Consider the following 16515-nt stretch of genomic DNA (forward strand, 5'->3'; position numbering starts at 1 on the left):
ACAGTGGGTTAACTGCCTTGTTCAGGGGCAGAACAACAGATTTTTACATTAGTCAGCTCGGGGATTCGATCTGGCAACCTTTCAGTTACTGGCCCAATGCGCTAACCACTAGGCTACCTGCCGCCCCAATTATACCTGAAAATGTACAATTATTTGTGTAAAACTAAGTGAAATACGACTCATACGATCCACTGGCTCATGAATAGAAGTCACAAACTCTCGTGGTAAGGTGACTTTGGTGAGCTTAACAATCAATTTTAGATACTTTCGGTTGATTACAAACAAAAGATAATACAAACAAAAAAACATGTCACATTTATTTATTTTTCATCTTTGAAATGCAAGAGAAAGGCCATACAAGCTTTCTCTTGCATTTCAAAGATGGGGGAAAAAATGAAAATGTTTTTTTTGTTTGTATTATCTTTTACCAGATCTAATGTGTTATATTCGCCCACATTAATTTCACATTTCCACAAACCTCAGTGTTTCCTTTCAAATGGTATCAAGAATATGCATATCCTTGCTTCAGGTCCTGATCTGAAGGCAGTTAGATTTGGGTATGTCAACTTAATTGAAAGAAAAGGGTCAGATCCTTAAGAGTTGGTTAAAGGGCTAGTTCACCCAAATTACAAAATGACAGCCTATTGGTTTCCTTACCCTGTAAGCAGTATATGGACACGGTATGACAGCAATCATTGGTTTAGTTTCCCTGGCACCGTTTCCAAATGCTAACATTTTAGCATTTGTGGCACAAATTCAGTTCAAGTAATGGGTCCGACATTAGCATTTTTCTTGCATGTCCAAATCATCCGAAAGTATCTAAAATTGATTGTGAAGGTCACCAAAGTCACCTTACCTCGAGAGTTTCTTCTGTTTAAGCCAGAGGTTGAGTCTGAGTCGTATTTCACTTGGTTCTAAACAAATAATTGTACATCTTCAGTTATAAAACTGACGATTGTTTATTTTTATTAAAAGTATCGATGATGGTTGTACTGTTGTTTCATGCGTTGTATGCGTGTGCTTACTGTGACCGTCACTACTTCCCAAGTTGTTGCTGGACTGTAGTGCTTGTCAAGCGGGAGCAAAGGGCACTGTGTCCACTTGCATAATGGTATATACCATATAGTTGTAATTTTTATTAGAAGTTTATAAATAGCATGTCAATATCTGAACAATGAGGAAAAAAGTAGTCAACTTCAGGATAAATTCAGCCACTACTCACCCACTTGAGAGACTACCCTGGTCTTGTGAAGTCCCATTTTGTGTGCAAATATTTTCAGCACAGCCTGTAGGCATAGTGCCGTTGCAGAATTATATATATTTTTATTGGTCCGCTAATACATGACTAGTAAAGGCCCAGTGCATTACTTTTGTGAATAAAAATATATTTTTATTACGATTTTTCAGGGGTTGCCGCAACACTCTCAGAACCCTTACTTCCCGCGGCTATGCCTGTAGGTCCAGGTTGTGGGAACGACTGTTTTCTATACTGACTATTGACAACCCAGCAGTGGTGTAGTGGTGCTTGGAGAAGTGGGTATACTCTAACATTGGACAAATTTTCAAAGCAGCCCGCCCAGCAAAGAAAAGGCGCCCTGTGTAAAACATTCTAACAGTGACCCACATTCTGAATTATAAAACCCATCATATTGGTCTTTCACAGTCAGGACAACCCCAGCTTTACTGTGCAGTAGGCTAATGGTAGGCCTACTATTAAAACAGAAGCTGAGTCTGAAATTCACAGGTTTCAGATTTTCCCCAATGTTTCCAGGTTTTCGTTCAGTCATTTTCTTTTTTTTACAGAAAAACAACTAAATTGTATGATCTACACTGCTCCCAATAAACTTGACACCTGTAACAACGTAATATATTTGGTACAAAAGCTCATACAGGATAAATTATATATCCTAACATCACTTTATCGGTCAAAGACTCAACATCAAAACTCAAAAGAACAGACAATGACTCTGTTTCACCACTCTAGCAACCATGTCTACGTCGCACCAAATGACGAGCGTCACAAACACCGGGAATCTTCCACTTCAGTTGGTCAACTTTAACATTTACTACAACCCCAGTAATAACGCCTTTCAATGGCGCCATTTTCTTGAGAGCGAAACAAGTCACACATTCGTTTAACGCCGAGCACCTTCTTCTCCCTCTGACCTGCAGAAACACAAACTATCACAACACCACTTTTGGTTACCCTCATCGATTTCAAAGTACCCAACTCTGTTTTCACCCACCCTGAACCACAAATGGATCAGCCAAAAGGCAAGAGTCCACTTTCTCCAAAAACTCATCTTTATCCTGACCCTCCGTGTAAGCCTCGGGCTCCGAGAACTTCACCACACCTACCACCTCTGATACTTCGCCCTGATTCACTTCTATTTGTCCTCAGCTCACTTGCTACCATTCATCTTTAACAAACCATCTCCCTTTCCCCACAATTTTTAACCGGCTCAAGCTCGTTTTAACCGACTCAAGCGCTCTCGCTCTCTCTCGTGACATATCTTGTTCTTGCTTTCTCAAGGGACGCCATGTCACAATCTCCGTACAATCAGCATGAACCCCTCGGGATGTATGTAGCGCTCAACTGTGCATCCCACTTATAATGCAGCTGCTTCGTGTTGATGTTATTATTTATCAAAAGCTACAGCGACACTTCTCAATTTCAAACAAGCTCGCTCTCCGCCTTCCTTCTCCGACGTGCCTGCGTTCAGCCTCGCAAAACAGTCTTGATCTGCCCAATTAGCTGATTCGCTTTCCATACACCCACTCCTTTCGACACACCCACTCTCTCATACTCCGGTCGCCAACAACCCATACTTGAAACTCATGAACAAGGAACTCCCGTGAAAGCAGTTGGGCGGCCATTGGGAAAAAGTGTACGGACTAGCTAAATTGTCATCTTCAACCTAGCTCGTAGCGTGTGTGCAAAATGACTTAAATTCGTCATAATCTTTAGTTTAGCTAGATGATTCACTTTAAAGATCGGTATTTACTATTTGAAGATCTGTTCATGCGTTTCACTGAATTTCCAGCATGGGAGATGGCAGTGTCATACCCAAGTTCGGTAGTATGAAGGCTTTGCTTGGGATAGTGGCTGGGGCTGGAGCCTCATACGGGATTTATAAACTTCTCAGTGTAACTAGCTTCAAGGAAAATAAAAAAAGTGCCTACAGCGAAAGTCATGGCCCCAAGAATAACTCACCCGGTGGTATAGTTCTGCAGCCAGGGAGCTTGTTAGCTAAGGTGTCCGGGTTGGATGTGGTTCGTGGAGGCGAAAGTCAGGCCGTGGATGTTGCATCAAGTAAGAACATTAGCTAGCGAGGTAACGTTGGCTAGCTAGCCAATAAACTAGCGAGCCAACTGAGCCTGTCATTTTGTCAAGCTTACGTTACCAAGTCTTTAGTTAGCTAAGCTAGCTAGTCGGTTTGTTTAAATCATTAATGATCGTGTAGATTATCGAACGTCTTATATATACTTAGCTAGGTAACTAGTAAATTCGTGCGGTGCCGTGGTTGAGCATAAATCATTATTCATAACCTTAATTGTCGAGTTAGCATGTTTAGTCCTCTAGCTAACATGCAGCTTACATGTGTGTTGAAAAGGTTGCTGCTAGCCAGCTAGGTAACTAGCTAGCATTGTTGACCGCATGATCTAGTTTTGCTGTTGACAAACATGCCAGCGAACTTGCCATCTAGCTTGAGTAACTAGTGATTCATGGGAAGAGTCCTGTATGTCCTGTTGTCTACAAGCATTTGGCCAGTTTAAGACATTGCTTCTCTTCCTCAGGTGACATCATCTCTAGATCACCTGGAAGCCTGGAGCCACAACACTTGAAGATGCTCCTGTCACTTCTTCAGGGCAGCCCCAACCCCTCTGACAGAGCCCAGATCCTCATCACTTTAGGAAATACTGCTGCCTTCACTGTAAACCAGGTGAGACAGGCTTCTCTAAAGCTTGTCTGTTGCCTCAATTCAAACCACTGAAAAGGTTTCAAACGATAATTTTCCAATTCACATGTTTGGCTTTCTAGCGGTGTCATTACTCTTCAGTGGAAAATCTGTATTTTCTTGTTATATTCAATTGGTGTAATATTTCTGAAATGTACCATATGTTAAGCGATTCAAATACCTGTGTTTAATGATTGTGCCCTGTCTGAGTATTGCACATACAAGCCAACTTAATTTTCTACCCCCTCTCCCTCCCAGGATCTAATCCGTGAGTTTGGGGGCCTTCACATCATAGCTGGCTTCCTGTCAGATCCTGTGCCAGAGGTCAGAGTGCAGACTCTGAATGCCTTGAATAACCTGAGCATGAACCTTAGGAACCAAGAGCAACTGAAGGTAAAACCCACCAGATTTATTTTAGTCTTTTGCTTGATTCCAAAGTAAAACATCACCCCTCTAGGCACTTATAGTACATCTGAAAGGATGGATGCATGTGCAAATCAGGAGGGCTATGATTTCCTACTATGCCAATTTCTCTACATGAAATGGGACATAACTATAAAACTATCCCACTCTTGAACTTTGATATACCTGTAGAGTATATTAGGTTCAACAATAAATATATATTTTTAAAATGGTATATTTTCAATATTCATGTTTATATTTTTCAATATTCATGTGAGAAATACTACTCATATTACAGAGCAAACGGTAAAGCTTCATATGACACTGTTGTTTCATTATGGAGTCTTCAAAGGGGGCCTGGTTAAGGCCAAAATGTCACAAACGTTGGAACTTCAATTATTTCTCAATTATGCTTTAAGATACAAGTGTCAGGTATGTAAACAATCCTTCCTCCAAAATATCCTTCTATGTATTACATTTCATGAAAAAACAAAAAAAATCATGGTCCGGTTTTGTTCTAGTTTCGTAAGGTAAAAATTCACAGAGCCTACCAAATGTCTAGCAGTTATCATATTGCAGATTCTAATCAAATCATTTTGGTTCTTCAGGAAGTTAATTCATTTAAAATTGAGTACCTGATGATGGTTAGGATTAAAGGTCCCGAACAGCCATTCTGATTCCAGTGTAAAATATCCTTTTGAGTGTCTAAAACATCACCCATAATATTTGTTTTGGATAGAAATGCAAAAAAATTGAGAAATCACTCATGGCTAATTACCAAAACGTTTTAAAAGACATGCTGAGTTGGCTGGCCGCTTATATTCTTGAGCTTGCATTGACGGAAAGCTCTTTGAAATGCCGATGTCAAGCAAGTTCAAATAACATTTTATTTGTCACATGCACCGAATACAACAGGTTTTTCACCTTACAGTGAAATGCCTACTTACAAGCCAGCAGCATACCACCCTGCATACCACTACTGGCTTGCTTCTGAAGCTAAGCAGGGTTGGTCCTGGTCAGGCCCTGGATGGGAGACCAGATGCTGCTGGAAGTGGTGTTGGAGGGCCAGTAGGAGGCACTCTTTCCTCTGGTCTAAAAAATATCCCAATGCCCCAGGGCAGTGATTGGGGACACTGCCCTGTGTAGGGTGCCGTCTTTCGGATGGGACGTTAAACGGGTGTCCTGACTCTCTGAGGTCATTAAAGATCCCATGGCACTTATCGTAAGAGTAGGGGTGTTAACCCCGGTGTCCTGGCTAAATTCCCAATCTGGCCCTCAAACCATCATGGTCACCTAATAATCCCCAGTTTACAATTGGCTCATTCATCCCCCTCCTCTCCCCTGTAACTATTCCCCAGGTCGTTGCTGCAAATGAGAACGTGTTCTCAGTCAACTTACCTGGTAAAATAAAAAATAAAAAAACAACAATGCTTTAAGCAACTTACCTGGTAAAATAACGGAAAAATAAAATAAAAAGAAGTTAAGAGAAAAAGTGGTAAGTAAAAAATAGAAAAAGAAAAAAAAAGTAGCGTAATTTAACAGCAGCAGTAAAATAACAATAGCAAGGCTATATGCGGAGGGTACCGGTAAGGAGTTAATGTGCTGAGGCACTGGTTAGTTTGAGGTAATATGTACATGTAGGTAGAGTTATTAAGATGACTGCATAGATTACAAAAAAAAAAAACAAAAAAAAACAGTAGTGTAAAAGGGGAGGTGGGGGGGCATTTGATTAGCAGTTCAGGAGTCTTATGGCTTGGAGGTATTTGTATTTATTATGGATCCCCATCCTGGGGTCCAGCAAAATGAAGGCAGTTTATACAATTTTAAAACATTACAATACAATCACAGATTTCACAACACTGTGTGCCCGCAGACCCCTACTCCACCACTACCACATCTACAGTACTAAATCCATGTGTATGTATAGTGCGTATGTTATCGTGTGTGTGTATGCATGTGTCTGTGCCAATGTTTGTGTTGCTTCAGTGCCGCTCTGTTCCATAAGGTGTTGTAACTGTTTTTTTAAATCTAGTTTTACTGCTTGCATCAGTTACTTGATGTGGAATAGAGTTCCATGTATTAATGGCTCTATGTAGTACTGTGTGCCTCCCATAGTCTGTTCTGGACTTGGGGACTGTGAAGAGACCTCTGGTGGCATGTCTTAAGGGGTATGCATGGGTGTCTGAGCTGTGTGCCAGTAGTTTAGACAGACAGCTCGGTGCATTCAACATGTCAATACTCTCATAAATAAAACTAGTGATGAAGTCAATCTCTCCTCCACTTTCAGCCAGGAGAGATTGACATGCTATTAATATTAGCTCTCTGTGTACATCCAAGGGCCAGCTGTGCTGCCCTGTTCTGAGCCAATTGACATTTTCCCAAGTCCTTTTTTGGGCACCTGACCACACGACTGAACAGTAGTCAAGGTCCGACAAAACTAGGGCCTGTCGGACCTGCCTTGTTGATTGTGTTAAGAAGGCAGAGCATCGCTTTATTATAGACAGACTTCTCCCCATCTTAGCTACTACTGCATCAATGTTTTGACCATGACAGTTTACAATCTACTTCCTGCTTTAGTTTTTGCTTGTAAGCAGGAATTAGGAGGATATAATTATGGTCAGATTTGCCAAATGGAGGGCGAGAGAGAGCTTTGCACGCGTCGCTTTGTGTGGAGTAAAGGTGGTCTATAGTTCCCCGCCTCTGGTTGCACATTTAACATGCTGGTACAAATGAGGTTAAACGAATGAGTTTCCGTGCATTAAAGTCCCCGGCTACTAGGAGCGCTGGGCTCTGGATGAGCGGTTTCCTGTTTGCTTATGGCCGTATGCAGCTCATTGAGTGCTGTCTTAGTGCCAGCATCGGTTTGTGGTGGTAAACGGACAGTTACGAAAAATACAGATAAACTCTCTTGGTAAATAGTGTGGTCTACAGCTTATGATGAGATACTCTGCCTCAGGCGAGCAAAACCTTGAGACTTCCTTTGATTTCATACACCAGCTGTTGTTTACAAATATACATAGAACGCCACCCCTTGTCTTACCCAAGGCCTTTGTTCTATCCTGCCGAAGAAGCTTAAAACCCACCAGCTGTAGGTTATTCATGTCGTCATTCAGCCACGACTCGGTGAAAAGTAAGATATTACAGTTAATGTCCCTTTAGTAGGATATACATGATCGTAGTTCGTCTATTGTATTATAGATTGATTGTACATTGGCTAATAGGACCGATGGTAAAGGTAGATTACCCTCATGGAGACGGATCCTTACAAGGCACCCAGATCTTTGTCCACAATACCTCCGTCTCTTTCTCTTGCAAATGACGGGGATGAGGGCTTTGTCGGGCGTCTGAAGTAAATCTTTCCCGTCCGACTCAAAGAAAAAGTATTCCTCCAGAACGGGGTGAGTAATCGCTGTCCTGATAACTAGAAGCTGTTTTCGGTCATAAGACACAGTGGTAGAAACATTATGTACAAAATAAGTTACAAATAACGCAGAAAAACATACAACAGCACAATTGGTTACGGGATCGTAAAACGGCAGCCATCTCCTTCGTCGCCATTCTTATGGATGCAGTGTTGCAGTGAAATCATCTCAAGCAAATTTTGTGATACACAAAGCAACTCAAACAACATTCAAATTGCATCAGTGATGTCAAATGTTTTATACTTCTCCCGTTTGTCATGTCTCTTGTGACGCAGTTAACAGCAGCACTGATGGGTGTGTTGACTTGAACAGCCCCTCCCTCCCTTTGTTCCATGCTGGCTGAAGACCTAGCTAGCCAGTAACTAGCTAACACCAGACACAGGTGAAAGGGGAAACATATAAGTAACTTTTCCATAGATGAATATGGTAAACTTTGAGTTATATTTGCTGATACCCTACAGCAGAGGTGTCAAACTCATTCCATGGAAGGCCTAATGTCTGCAGGTTGTTGGTTTTCCCCTTCAATTAAGCCCTAGACAACCAGGTGTGGGGTGTTCCTTACTAATTAGTGACCTTAATTAATCAAGTACAAGGGAGGAGCGAAAACCCATATACACTCGGCCCTCTGTGGAATGATTTTGAAACCTGTGCCCTGTAGTCAAATGTTGGCACCAGTAGAGTAGCTATATAAACCACACTCCACTGCAAACATGCATTCTCTGATGTTGGTTACAATGCAGTACTTATTTAAAGTAGGTAAGAGAATATCGTGTTACCATTGGTGTGTTAAAATAAGAGAGTTAGGGTGATGTCACCCTGTCCCGCCTCTGGAATCAAAGTGTTTGACATGGGGGAGGGGACCTGTAACTTTATGATCAAACTTTATAAATGTAGAAGCAACAGTCATTTTTCATACTTTGGTCAGCATTCTCATGAAAAACATGATTTTGACTGTTCGTTGTCTTTTAAGACCTTCCATCCTTAAGTGTTTCTATACTCAATACTCAATTCAATACCTAACCTTCTCTTCAAAGAGGAGAGGGTTTTTAACTACATCAATTTCTTCAGTTTAACAATCAACGTGTCTGTCCTCTGTCTGTCAGGTGTACGTGGCCCAGTTGCTGGAACTAATCGAGATGTCTCCGGTGAACTCTGACCTCCAGATGGCTGCCCTCCGGCTGCTGACCAACCTGTCCGTTACAGACGACCACCACCAGCTACTCAGGGGGTCCATCACCCTCCTCCTTTCTCTGCTCGTTGTTAGCAACCAAGTGTTACAGGTACAGTAGGAGCCATTTATGGACTGTTGTATAGCTTGTGTATATTGGAACTCAACCCAAATGTGATTCAGTGTAAATCCCAGTTATGATTGAATAATGTATTCCTACTTTTTCTTTACAGATCCAAGTTTTAAAAGTGCTTGTGAATTTATCCTCCAATCCTGATATGATGGATGACATGGTGCAAGCTCAGGTAAGACCGACATACAAATACATTTACAGTCAAAACAGACACACGGTCATCAACTCTGATAGGGCCTCGTATTACAATGATTGATAATTTAGCCTACATTTAAGCTTGAACTATCTAGTCACAAACCAGATCTGTTTTCTTTGAACTGTTGACTCAGTTCAACACCTGGGTCTTTGGGTGTGCATATCATACCTAGTCTCATGAGCCAGACTCAGTCTTCCTTTAGTATTCCCCTGATGGTTGTCCTATGCGCCAGCGTCCATGGTCCTGCTGTGTCATTATTGTTTAGAGCTCTAAACTTGACTTGAGCTGTGTTGTTGCTCTCTGCGTCCTTCCCAGGCTCCAGCCTCTGTGGTGCTGCTGTTTGACGTGCGGACCAGCTCGGCGGTTCTCCTGCGGCTGCTGATGTTTGCAGGGAACTTGAAGGCCTGGAGGCCTTCTGCCCAGGTGGCGGAGGCCCTGAGGAGGAGACAGGATGGCCTGTACCGAGTCCTGCTGGATGAGTCCTCCCAGCTCCAAAGCAAACTGATCCAGCTGCTCTCTCACCCCGATGGCGAGGTCCGAGCCCAGGTGGCCCGTGTTCTCTTGTAGACCCCCATACCGAACTTCAAATCTCGACACTTACCTACATTATTAATTTAACCTCCAACTCCAACCTGATTTTTCCCAACCTTGACTCCTTTAACCTCCAGCTCCTCCAATCTTCCTAATCCCCAGTCCTCCTTAATCATGCCACCAAACATGCATCCTACTTTCAAACCTCCACCCTCTTACCTCCACAACCCAACCAGACTTAATCAATCTGCCCAGGCCTGCCTGTGCCTTCAAACACCACCCTGCCCTTCACCCCTTCTGTCAATTCCCACCCAATCTGTGTCCTACTTCTCCACTCCAAACCTCAACCCAACCATCATAAACCTTCACTTCAGAAAAATCACCTACAGCCATTGGAAATCTATCCAATTATCCACCGATCAGTGATCATAAAGGAAGGAGGCGAGGTGGAGAGGAAGCCATTTAATAGTATTGAGACTCGGGCCACCTCTCCCTCCCACTTCTCCTTCACTTAGGCTGGAATTTTAGGCTGTATTTAGAGGCAGTGCTCCACTTCCACTGTGTCTTTCTCTCTCCTGAGAACATGTTGTCCGCTTTCTCTTGAGGCATCCTGTTCTAGGCGAAGCCCCTTAACCTAAACCCACTGCCAAAACCTTTCAAGCAAGGAGAATGTGTGAGTAATATGCCCTCCAACACCTCACCCAACTAACTGCCCCTGCGTGGTGTGCTGTGCATATGTAATGGCGTTGGTTTGGTGAACCACACTTGCATGATGCGTAAACTTGCCTGAGAGCTGAAGACTTGCAATTGCTCCCTGACCTAATACCTAGGCTTTAGCAGAGTGGGCTAACACATCTTGTGGAGGAGACAAACTGGAGAGGCTGGCCAATCGTTACTGTACTTTGAAGTTACTGGATCTACACAATTTGAATGCCTTGTTGACACCAGGGATACACAGCTCCAGTCTTCGAGTGTCAAGTCTTGCCCTCTTAAACTATCAATCAGTAACTGATTTACATCTGGGAAACAAAGGTCAAGTTAGGTATATCTGAAATGTGTGCACTAGCAGCTTAACGCTTTCAAGCGGAAGGGGTACTCCCTACAGACTGCTTAAATAAATTATAGGCTGAAACATTCCGTGACTTGAATTGTTTGTGTAAAGCACTGAGATAAGAAAGATGACAACCAGCTCGTCTCAGGCTTCCTATAAAATCATACAGCTGGTGAATGAGACTGAGCCAGGTCAGACCTGAGAGGACTGGAGTTATGGACCCCTGATGCTGGTGTGTCACACACTAGACAGTTTACAGAGGAGCGAGGGAGACTACTGTCACTGATCTCCTGTTTGTATGACTCAATAAATGTCAATAGGGTTTTCCCTGATCCAACAACATTCACATCATCCAAATGGGATTTTTTAGCATTGATCTCATAAGACATGAGCTGAGGCTGATTTGAAGTATAGGCTGCACTGTACTAGGTTTCTCCAACTCCCAGCACCTAGTTCAGGTAACCGTGGCCAGATTGAAGACCATGACTGTTTCAGTGTTTCCCCTACCCCCCTGTATAGTTGTTCCCCGTCTCAGCAATTTTAGTGGCAAAAGGCCTGGATGTGGCTTTGGGGGCCTTTGCGCCCCACCTGGAAAGTCATCTAGGGGGAAGACTGGATAAATAGATTTTTTTAGATAGGTGTGTCAGTGCTGGTCTGGAACAAAAGCATGCACACCCAGAATTTCTCTGGGACTGGAGTTAGACCTCACTGGTCTGGTCTGTACAAATGCTGCAAAATTCTGATGTCGAGAGACTCCGTGCCAGACCCAAAACTATCTCTTCTCCCAGGCTTTTGTGTTTTCGAGCAGAGATGGGAAGATGGATGTGTATTTTTTAATCAGTACCAACGGTAGCATCCCCTTGTGTAAAGCTTATCTACTACAGTTATTCAGGAAATATTTATTTTGGATTATTCAATTGTTTCTAGTTTCAACCCAGTTTTGGCCTTCTTAATGTATAGATTTGTTTAGTTTGTTTTACATTTGTGAGTAAATATGTTTTATTTTAAAGGTGACTGCCTCCAACTCTCAATGCCTCATTATTTGAGGTTCCTTTATTTCCAGTAAAATACGATGTGCAATCTATGCCCTCTAGTGTTGAAGCTGGTAAGTGGTTCAAAGCCAGCATATTATTATGGCACTGTCGGTTTCTCTGACCAAGAGGGAGGGGAAAGGTTTGTGAATGCTCCCCCCCACATAGCAAAAGATTATTCATGTTTTCATGCTAATACAACTCTTTCCACAAACAAAAGCAGTGAGATCACACATATTGATTGTATTGTCAAAGTCAGACCATGTAGACCAGGAGCATAACAGTTGATTTAAGCAGAAAGACATTTGTCAATCACAGTGAAGACTCGTCAGAGGAGGAAGGGGAGGACCATCCTCCTCAGTGAATTTAAAAAAAATAGTAAAACATTAAAGTTATCCTTTTTAGATAAAACTATACTAAATATATTAACGTTACCAAATAACTGCTTAAAACACACTAATTGTCAATGAAAGTCTAAAGTAGCCTCAACAGCACTCTGTAGGGTAGCACCATTGTGTAAACGGAAGACAGTTTGTTTCCGTCCTCTGGTCACATTGACTTCAATACAAATTCTTAGGAGGCTCAATTATGACAACTTCCAGAGGACACCCTCCAACCTATCAGAGCTCTTGCAGCATGAACTTGTTGGATGCATTTGCAGTTTGTTTTGTCTGTTTCTGAGTAGGGATATCTTCCCTTGACTCGACAGCTTGGGTAATGGGATGGCTGGTTGAGTGGGGCTCCCGAGTGGTGCAGTGGTTTGAGGCACTGCATCTCAGTGCTAGAGGTGTCACCACAGACACCCTGGTTCGAATCCAGGCTGTATCACAACCGGACGTCATTGGGAGTCCCATAGGGCAGTGCACAAATGGCCCAGCGCTGGCCGGTGTAGGCCGTCATTGTAAATACGAATTTGTTCTTAACTGACTTGCCTAGTTAAAGGTTAAATTAAATAAATTCAGCTTGTTCATTATAGACATCAAAACTGCTGGAGTCCCCTCTATTAGCTCCAAAAGAGGAGTCAACATAATTCATGTAATTTCCAAAGCCACAGGGTTTGTAAGGCACTTCTTTTGCCCCTTGTTTAACAGGGACTTTGACATGTTGCTCTGAGACAATGTTAGGGACTGTTTCCCTTTTAGATGGGATGGTGGGTGGGCTGATTCTCTGAGTGCTCACATAGGTTCCACTGCTCTGAGGAAAACCTCAAGTCTGTGCTGGAAACTCTTTCCACAGGTCACATATTTGGGCTTCTTGCTGATGGGGACTTTCAGCAATTGCTTAGAGAAGGGAGAAGTCTTCTTTGACCCAAGGCCTGGTTACTAGTGGGCTTGGGAAATAAGATGTTTTGACGAGAGAAGCCTCTAGGCCAGAAGAGCTGGATGTTGCAGGTCGGTACGCTGGAGACATATCTGGATATGTCTCCAGCGTATTGTGTTTGTGGGCATTGGGGACTGTGTCATTATGGCATCAAAACTGCTAGAATAACCTTAATAGTTTCCAAAGCGACTTGAATGCAAGAAGCTGGACACCGGGTCTGGAGCCCATGTCTTTGGGCTTTTGAATCGGACTGATTGGGACTTGGTTCTGCTGCTCAGAAACTGAGTGACCAGAGGGCTGGTAGTTTGTGGGCTTGGGAAATAAGATGTATTGGCTAGGGGGGCTGACCTTTAGGAAACTCACTTATCCACCAGTTCTGTAAGGACCACATTGTCCAGAGGAAGCGCTAGAGGGGGAAGGTCTTTGTACATTAGCTTTCCTTGGCCGCTGGACATTAGGAACTCTTCCCCCGATTGCTCAGTTTGGCCGGGCGGCCAGTTCTAGGAAGAGTCTTGATGGTTCCAAACGTCTTACATTTAAGAATGATGGATGCCACTGTGTTCTTGGGGACCTTCAACGCTGAATACGTTTTTTGGTACCGTTCCCCAGATCTGTGCCTCGACACAATCCTGTCTCGGAGCTCTACGAACAATTCCTTCGACCTCATGGCTTGGTTTTTGCTCTGACATGCAATGTCAACTGTGGAACTTTATATAGACAGGTGTGTGCCTTTCCAAATCATGTCCAATCAATTGAACAGGGGTGGGAAAAGTACCCAATTGTCATACTTGAGTAAAAGTAAAGATACCTTAATAGAATATTGACCCAGTAAAGTACTAGAGTAAAAGTATTTGGGTTTAAATATACTTAAGTATCAAAAGTAAAAGTATAAATCATTTCAAATTCCTTACATTAAGCAAACCAGATGGCACTATTTTATTGTATATATACAGTTGAAGTTGGAAGTTTACATACATTTAAACTCCATTTTTCACAATTCCTGACATTAAATCATAGTAATAAATCCCTGTTTTAGGTCAGTTAGGATCACCACTTTATTTTAAGAATGTGAAATGTCAGAATAATAGTAGAGAGAATCATTTATTTCAGCTTTTATTTATTTCTCATCACATTCCCAGTGGGCCAGAAGTTTACATACACTCAATTAGTATCTGGTAGCATTGCCTTTACAGATGAACGTGGTACCTTCAGGCGTTTGGAAATTGCTCACAAGGATGAACCAGACTTGTGGAGGTCTACAATTTTTTTCTGAAGTCTTGGCTGATTTTTTTTGATTTTCCCATGATGTCAAGCAACTGCGTTTGAAGGTAGGCCTTGAAATACATCCACAGGTACACCTCCAATTGACTCAAATTATGTCAATTAGCCTATCAGAAGCTTCTAAATTCATGACATAATTTTCTGGAATTTTTCAAGCTGTTTAAAGGCACAGTCAACTTAGTGTATTTAACCTTCTGACCCACTGGAATTGTGATACAGTGAATTATAAGTGAAATGATCTGTCTAAACAATTGTTGGAACAATTACTTGGGTAGTGCACAAAGAAGATGTCCAAACCGACTTGCCAAAACTATAGTTTGTTAACAAGAAATTTGTGGAGTGGTTGAAAAACGAGTTTTAATGACTCCAACCTAAGTGTATGTAAACCTCCGACTTCAACTGTATATACGAATAGCCAAGGGCACACAGCCAGGGGTACACTGTTTAGTGAGTACGCCAAATCAGAGGTAGTAGGGATGACGAGGGACGTTCTCTTAGTAAGTGTGTGAATTGGACCATTTTCCTGTCCTGCTAAACATTCAAAATGTAACGAGTACTGTTGGGTGTCAGGGAAAATGCATGGAGTGAAAAATTACATTGTTTTCTTCAGGAATGTAGTGAAGTAAAAGTTGTCAAAAATATAAATAGTAAAGTACAGATACCCCAAAAAACGACTTAAGTAGTACTTTAAAGTAATTTTACTTAAGTTCTTTACACCAGTGCAATTGAATTTACTACAGTTGGACTTCAAGTTGTAGAAACACCTCAAGGATGATCAATGAAAACAGGATGCACCTGAGCTCAATTTTGTGTCTCATAGCAAAGGGTCTGAATACTTATGTAAATAAGGTATTTATGTTTATTTAGAATACATTTGCGAATTAAAAAAAATATATGTTTTCTTGGTCATTATGGGGTAGTGTGTGTAGATTGAGGGAATAAAAAAATAAAAACATTTTGGAATTAGGCTGTGATGAAACAAAATATGGAAAAAGTCAAAGGGTCTGAATACTTTCCGATTGCACTGTAAGTGTGGCTTGGAACGCTGCTCATCCAATCAGCATCCAGGACCCAAACAAGTTGTATAATAGACCCATAAAAATTAGTTCCAAACCTCTCTGCCAATAACAGCTAGTTTTCTGTTATTTCCTTCCCTACTCAGACCACTCCCAGACAGTCCTAGCAAAGTTCTTACTTGAGAAACACTCTTTGCTACAAAGCTATTTTGTCATTTAAAAAAAATCATATAGCATATAATCACACATTTCATTTGGCATTTAACAACCATGTCAATCTTAAATGCTCATAAGGGCTCCACAAGGTCACTCCATCCCTTCCTGTTTTGGGCTAAATTAAACATTGCCTTCCAGGTGATCCCTAGTCTGGTCTTGATGGTATGTGAGGGCAGGTACTGTAGTCATAATTGCTAGTCATGATTCATTTTTACTGCCGCACCTGTTTTCACAGTAACTATTGCTGGATATTTACAGTGATGATAAACCACAAAACATGGAACAATATTTCACAGGCAAAATATTTATTTAGATTATTTCTTGCGGACTCCAACTAAATTAACGTAATTAGGAGACTCCTTCCTCCACCATGATATTTAGCAGGTGGTTCCACACTGATACCATGCATGTTTATGAATGCAATTAAGACCTCCATTCAGCTACTGGCCTTTTCCCATGCTGGCATGGCAGTGTACAGCAAATCCAACCTTGTTATAGCCAACCACCCTTAACTTCTTATTTTTATAACAAATGTGTTGAATACCCCAAATTGTTTACATAGTCAACTTACACACAGCTCTGACACACACACACACACACTTACCCCACCAGACATGCCACCAGGGATCTTTTCACAGTTCCCAAATCCATAACAAATTCAAGAATATAGAGCCATTATTTAATGGAACTCCATTCCATCATCTATTGCTCAAATGAACAGCGAACCTGATTTAAAAAATAGATAAAGAAACACCTTATGGCACCACGTATGTATTGTTATGTAGGCTT

General features: G+C 41.9%; 1 protein-coding gene across 1 annotated transcript; it reads left to right on the plus strand.

The window, feature by feature from the left end:
- The first annotated feature begins 2717 nt into the window (after positions 1-2717).
- On the plus strand, positions 2718-11871 carry armc10 (armadillo repeat containing 10). The gene is made up of 6 exons (XM_055939999.1): positions 2718-3313; positions 3799-3944; positions 4218-4352; positions 8887-9063; positions 9185-9256; positions 9596-11871. Exons 1-6 carry the CDS (start codon positions 3046-3048, stop codon positions 9845-9847), a joined length of 1050 nt encoding a protein of 349 aa, XP_055795974.1. The 5' UTR covers positions 2718-3045; the 3' UTR covers positions 9848-11871.
- The last annotated feature ends 4644 nt before the right edge of the window (positions 11872-16515 follow it).

Source organism: Salvelinus fontinalis, chromosome 12, assembly GCF_029448725.1.
Source record: "Salvelinus fontinalis isolate EN_2023a chromosome 12, ASM2944872v1, whole genome shotgun sequence".
Lineage (NCBI taxonomy): Eukaryota > Metazoa > Chordata > Actinopteri > Salmoniformes > Salmonidae > Salvelinus > Salvelinus fontinalis.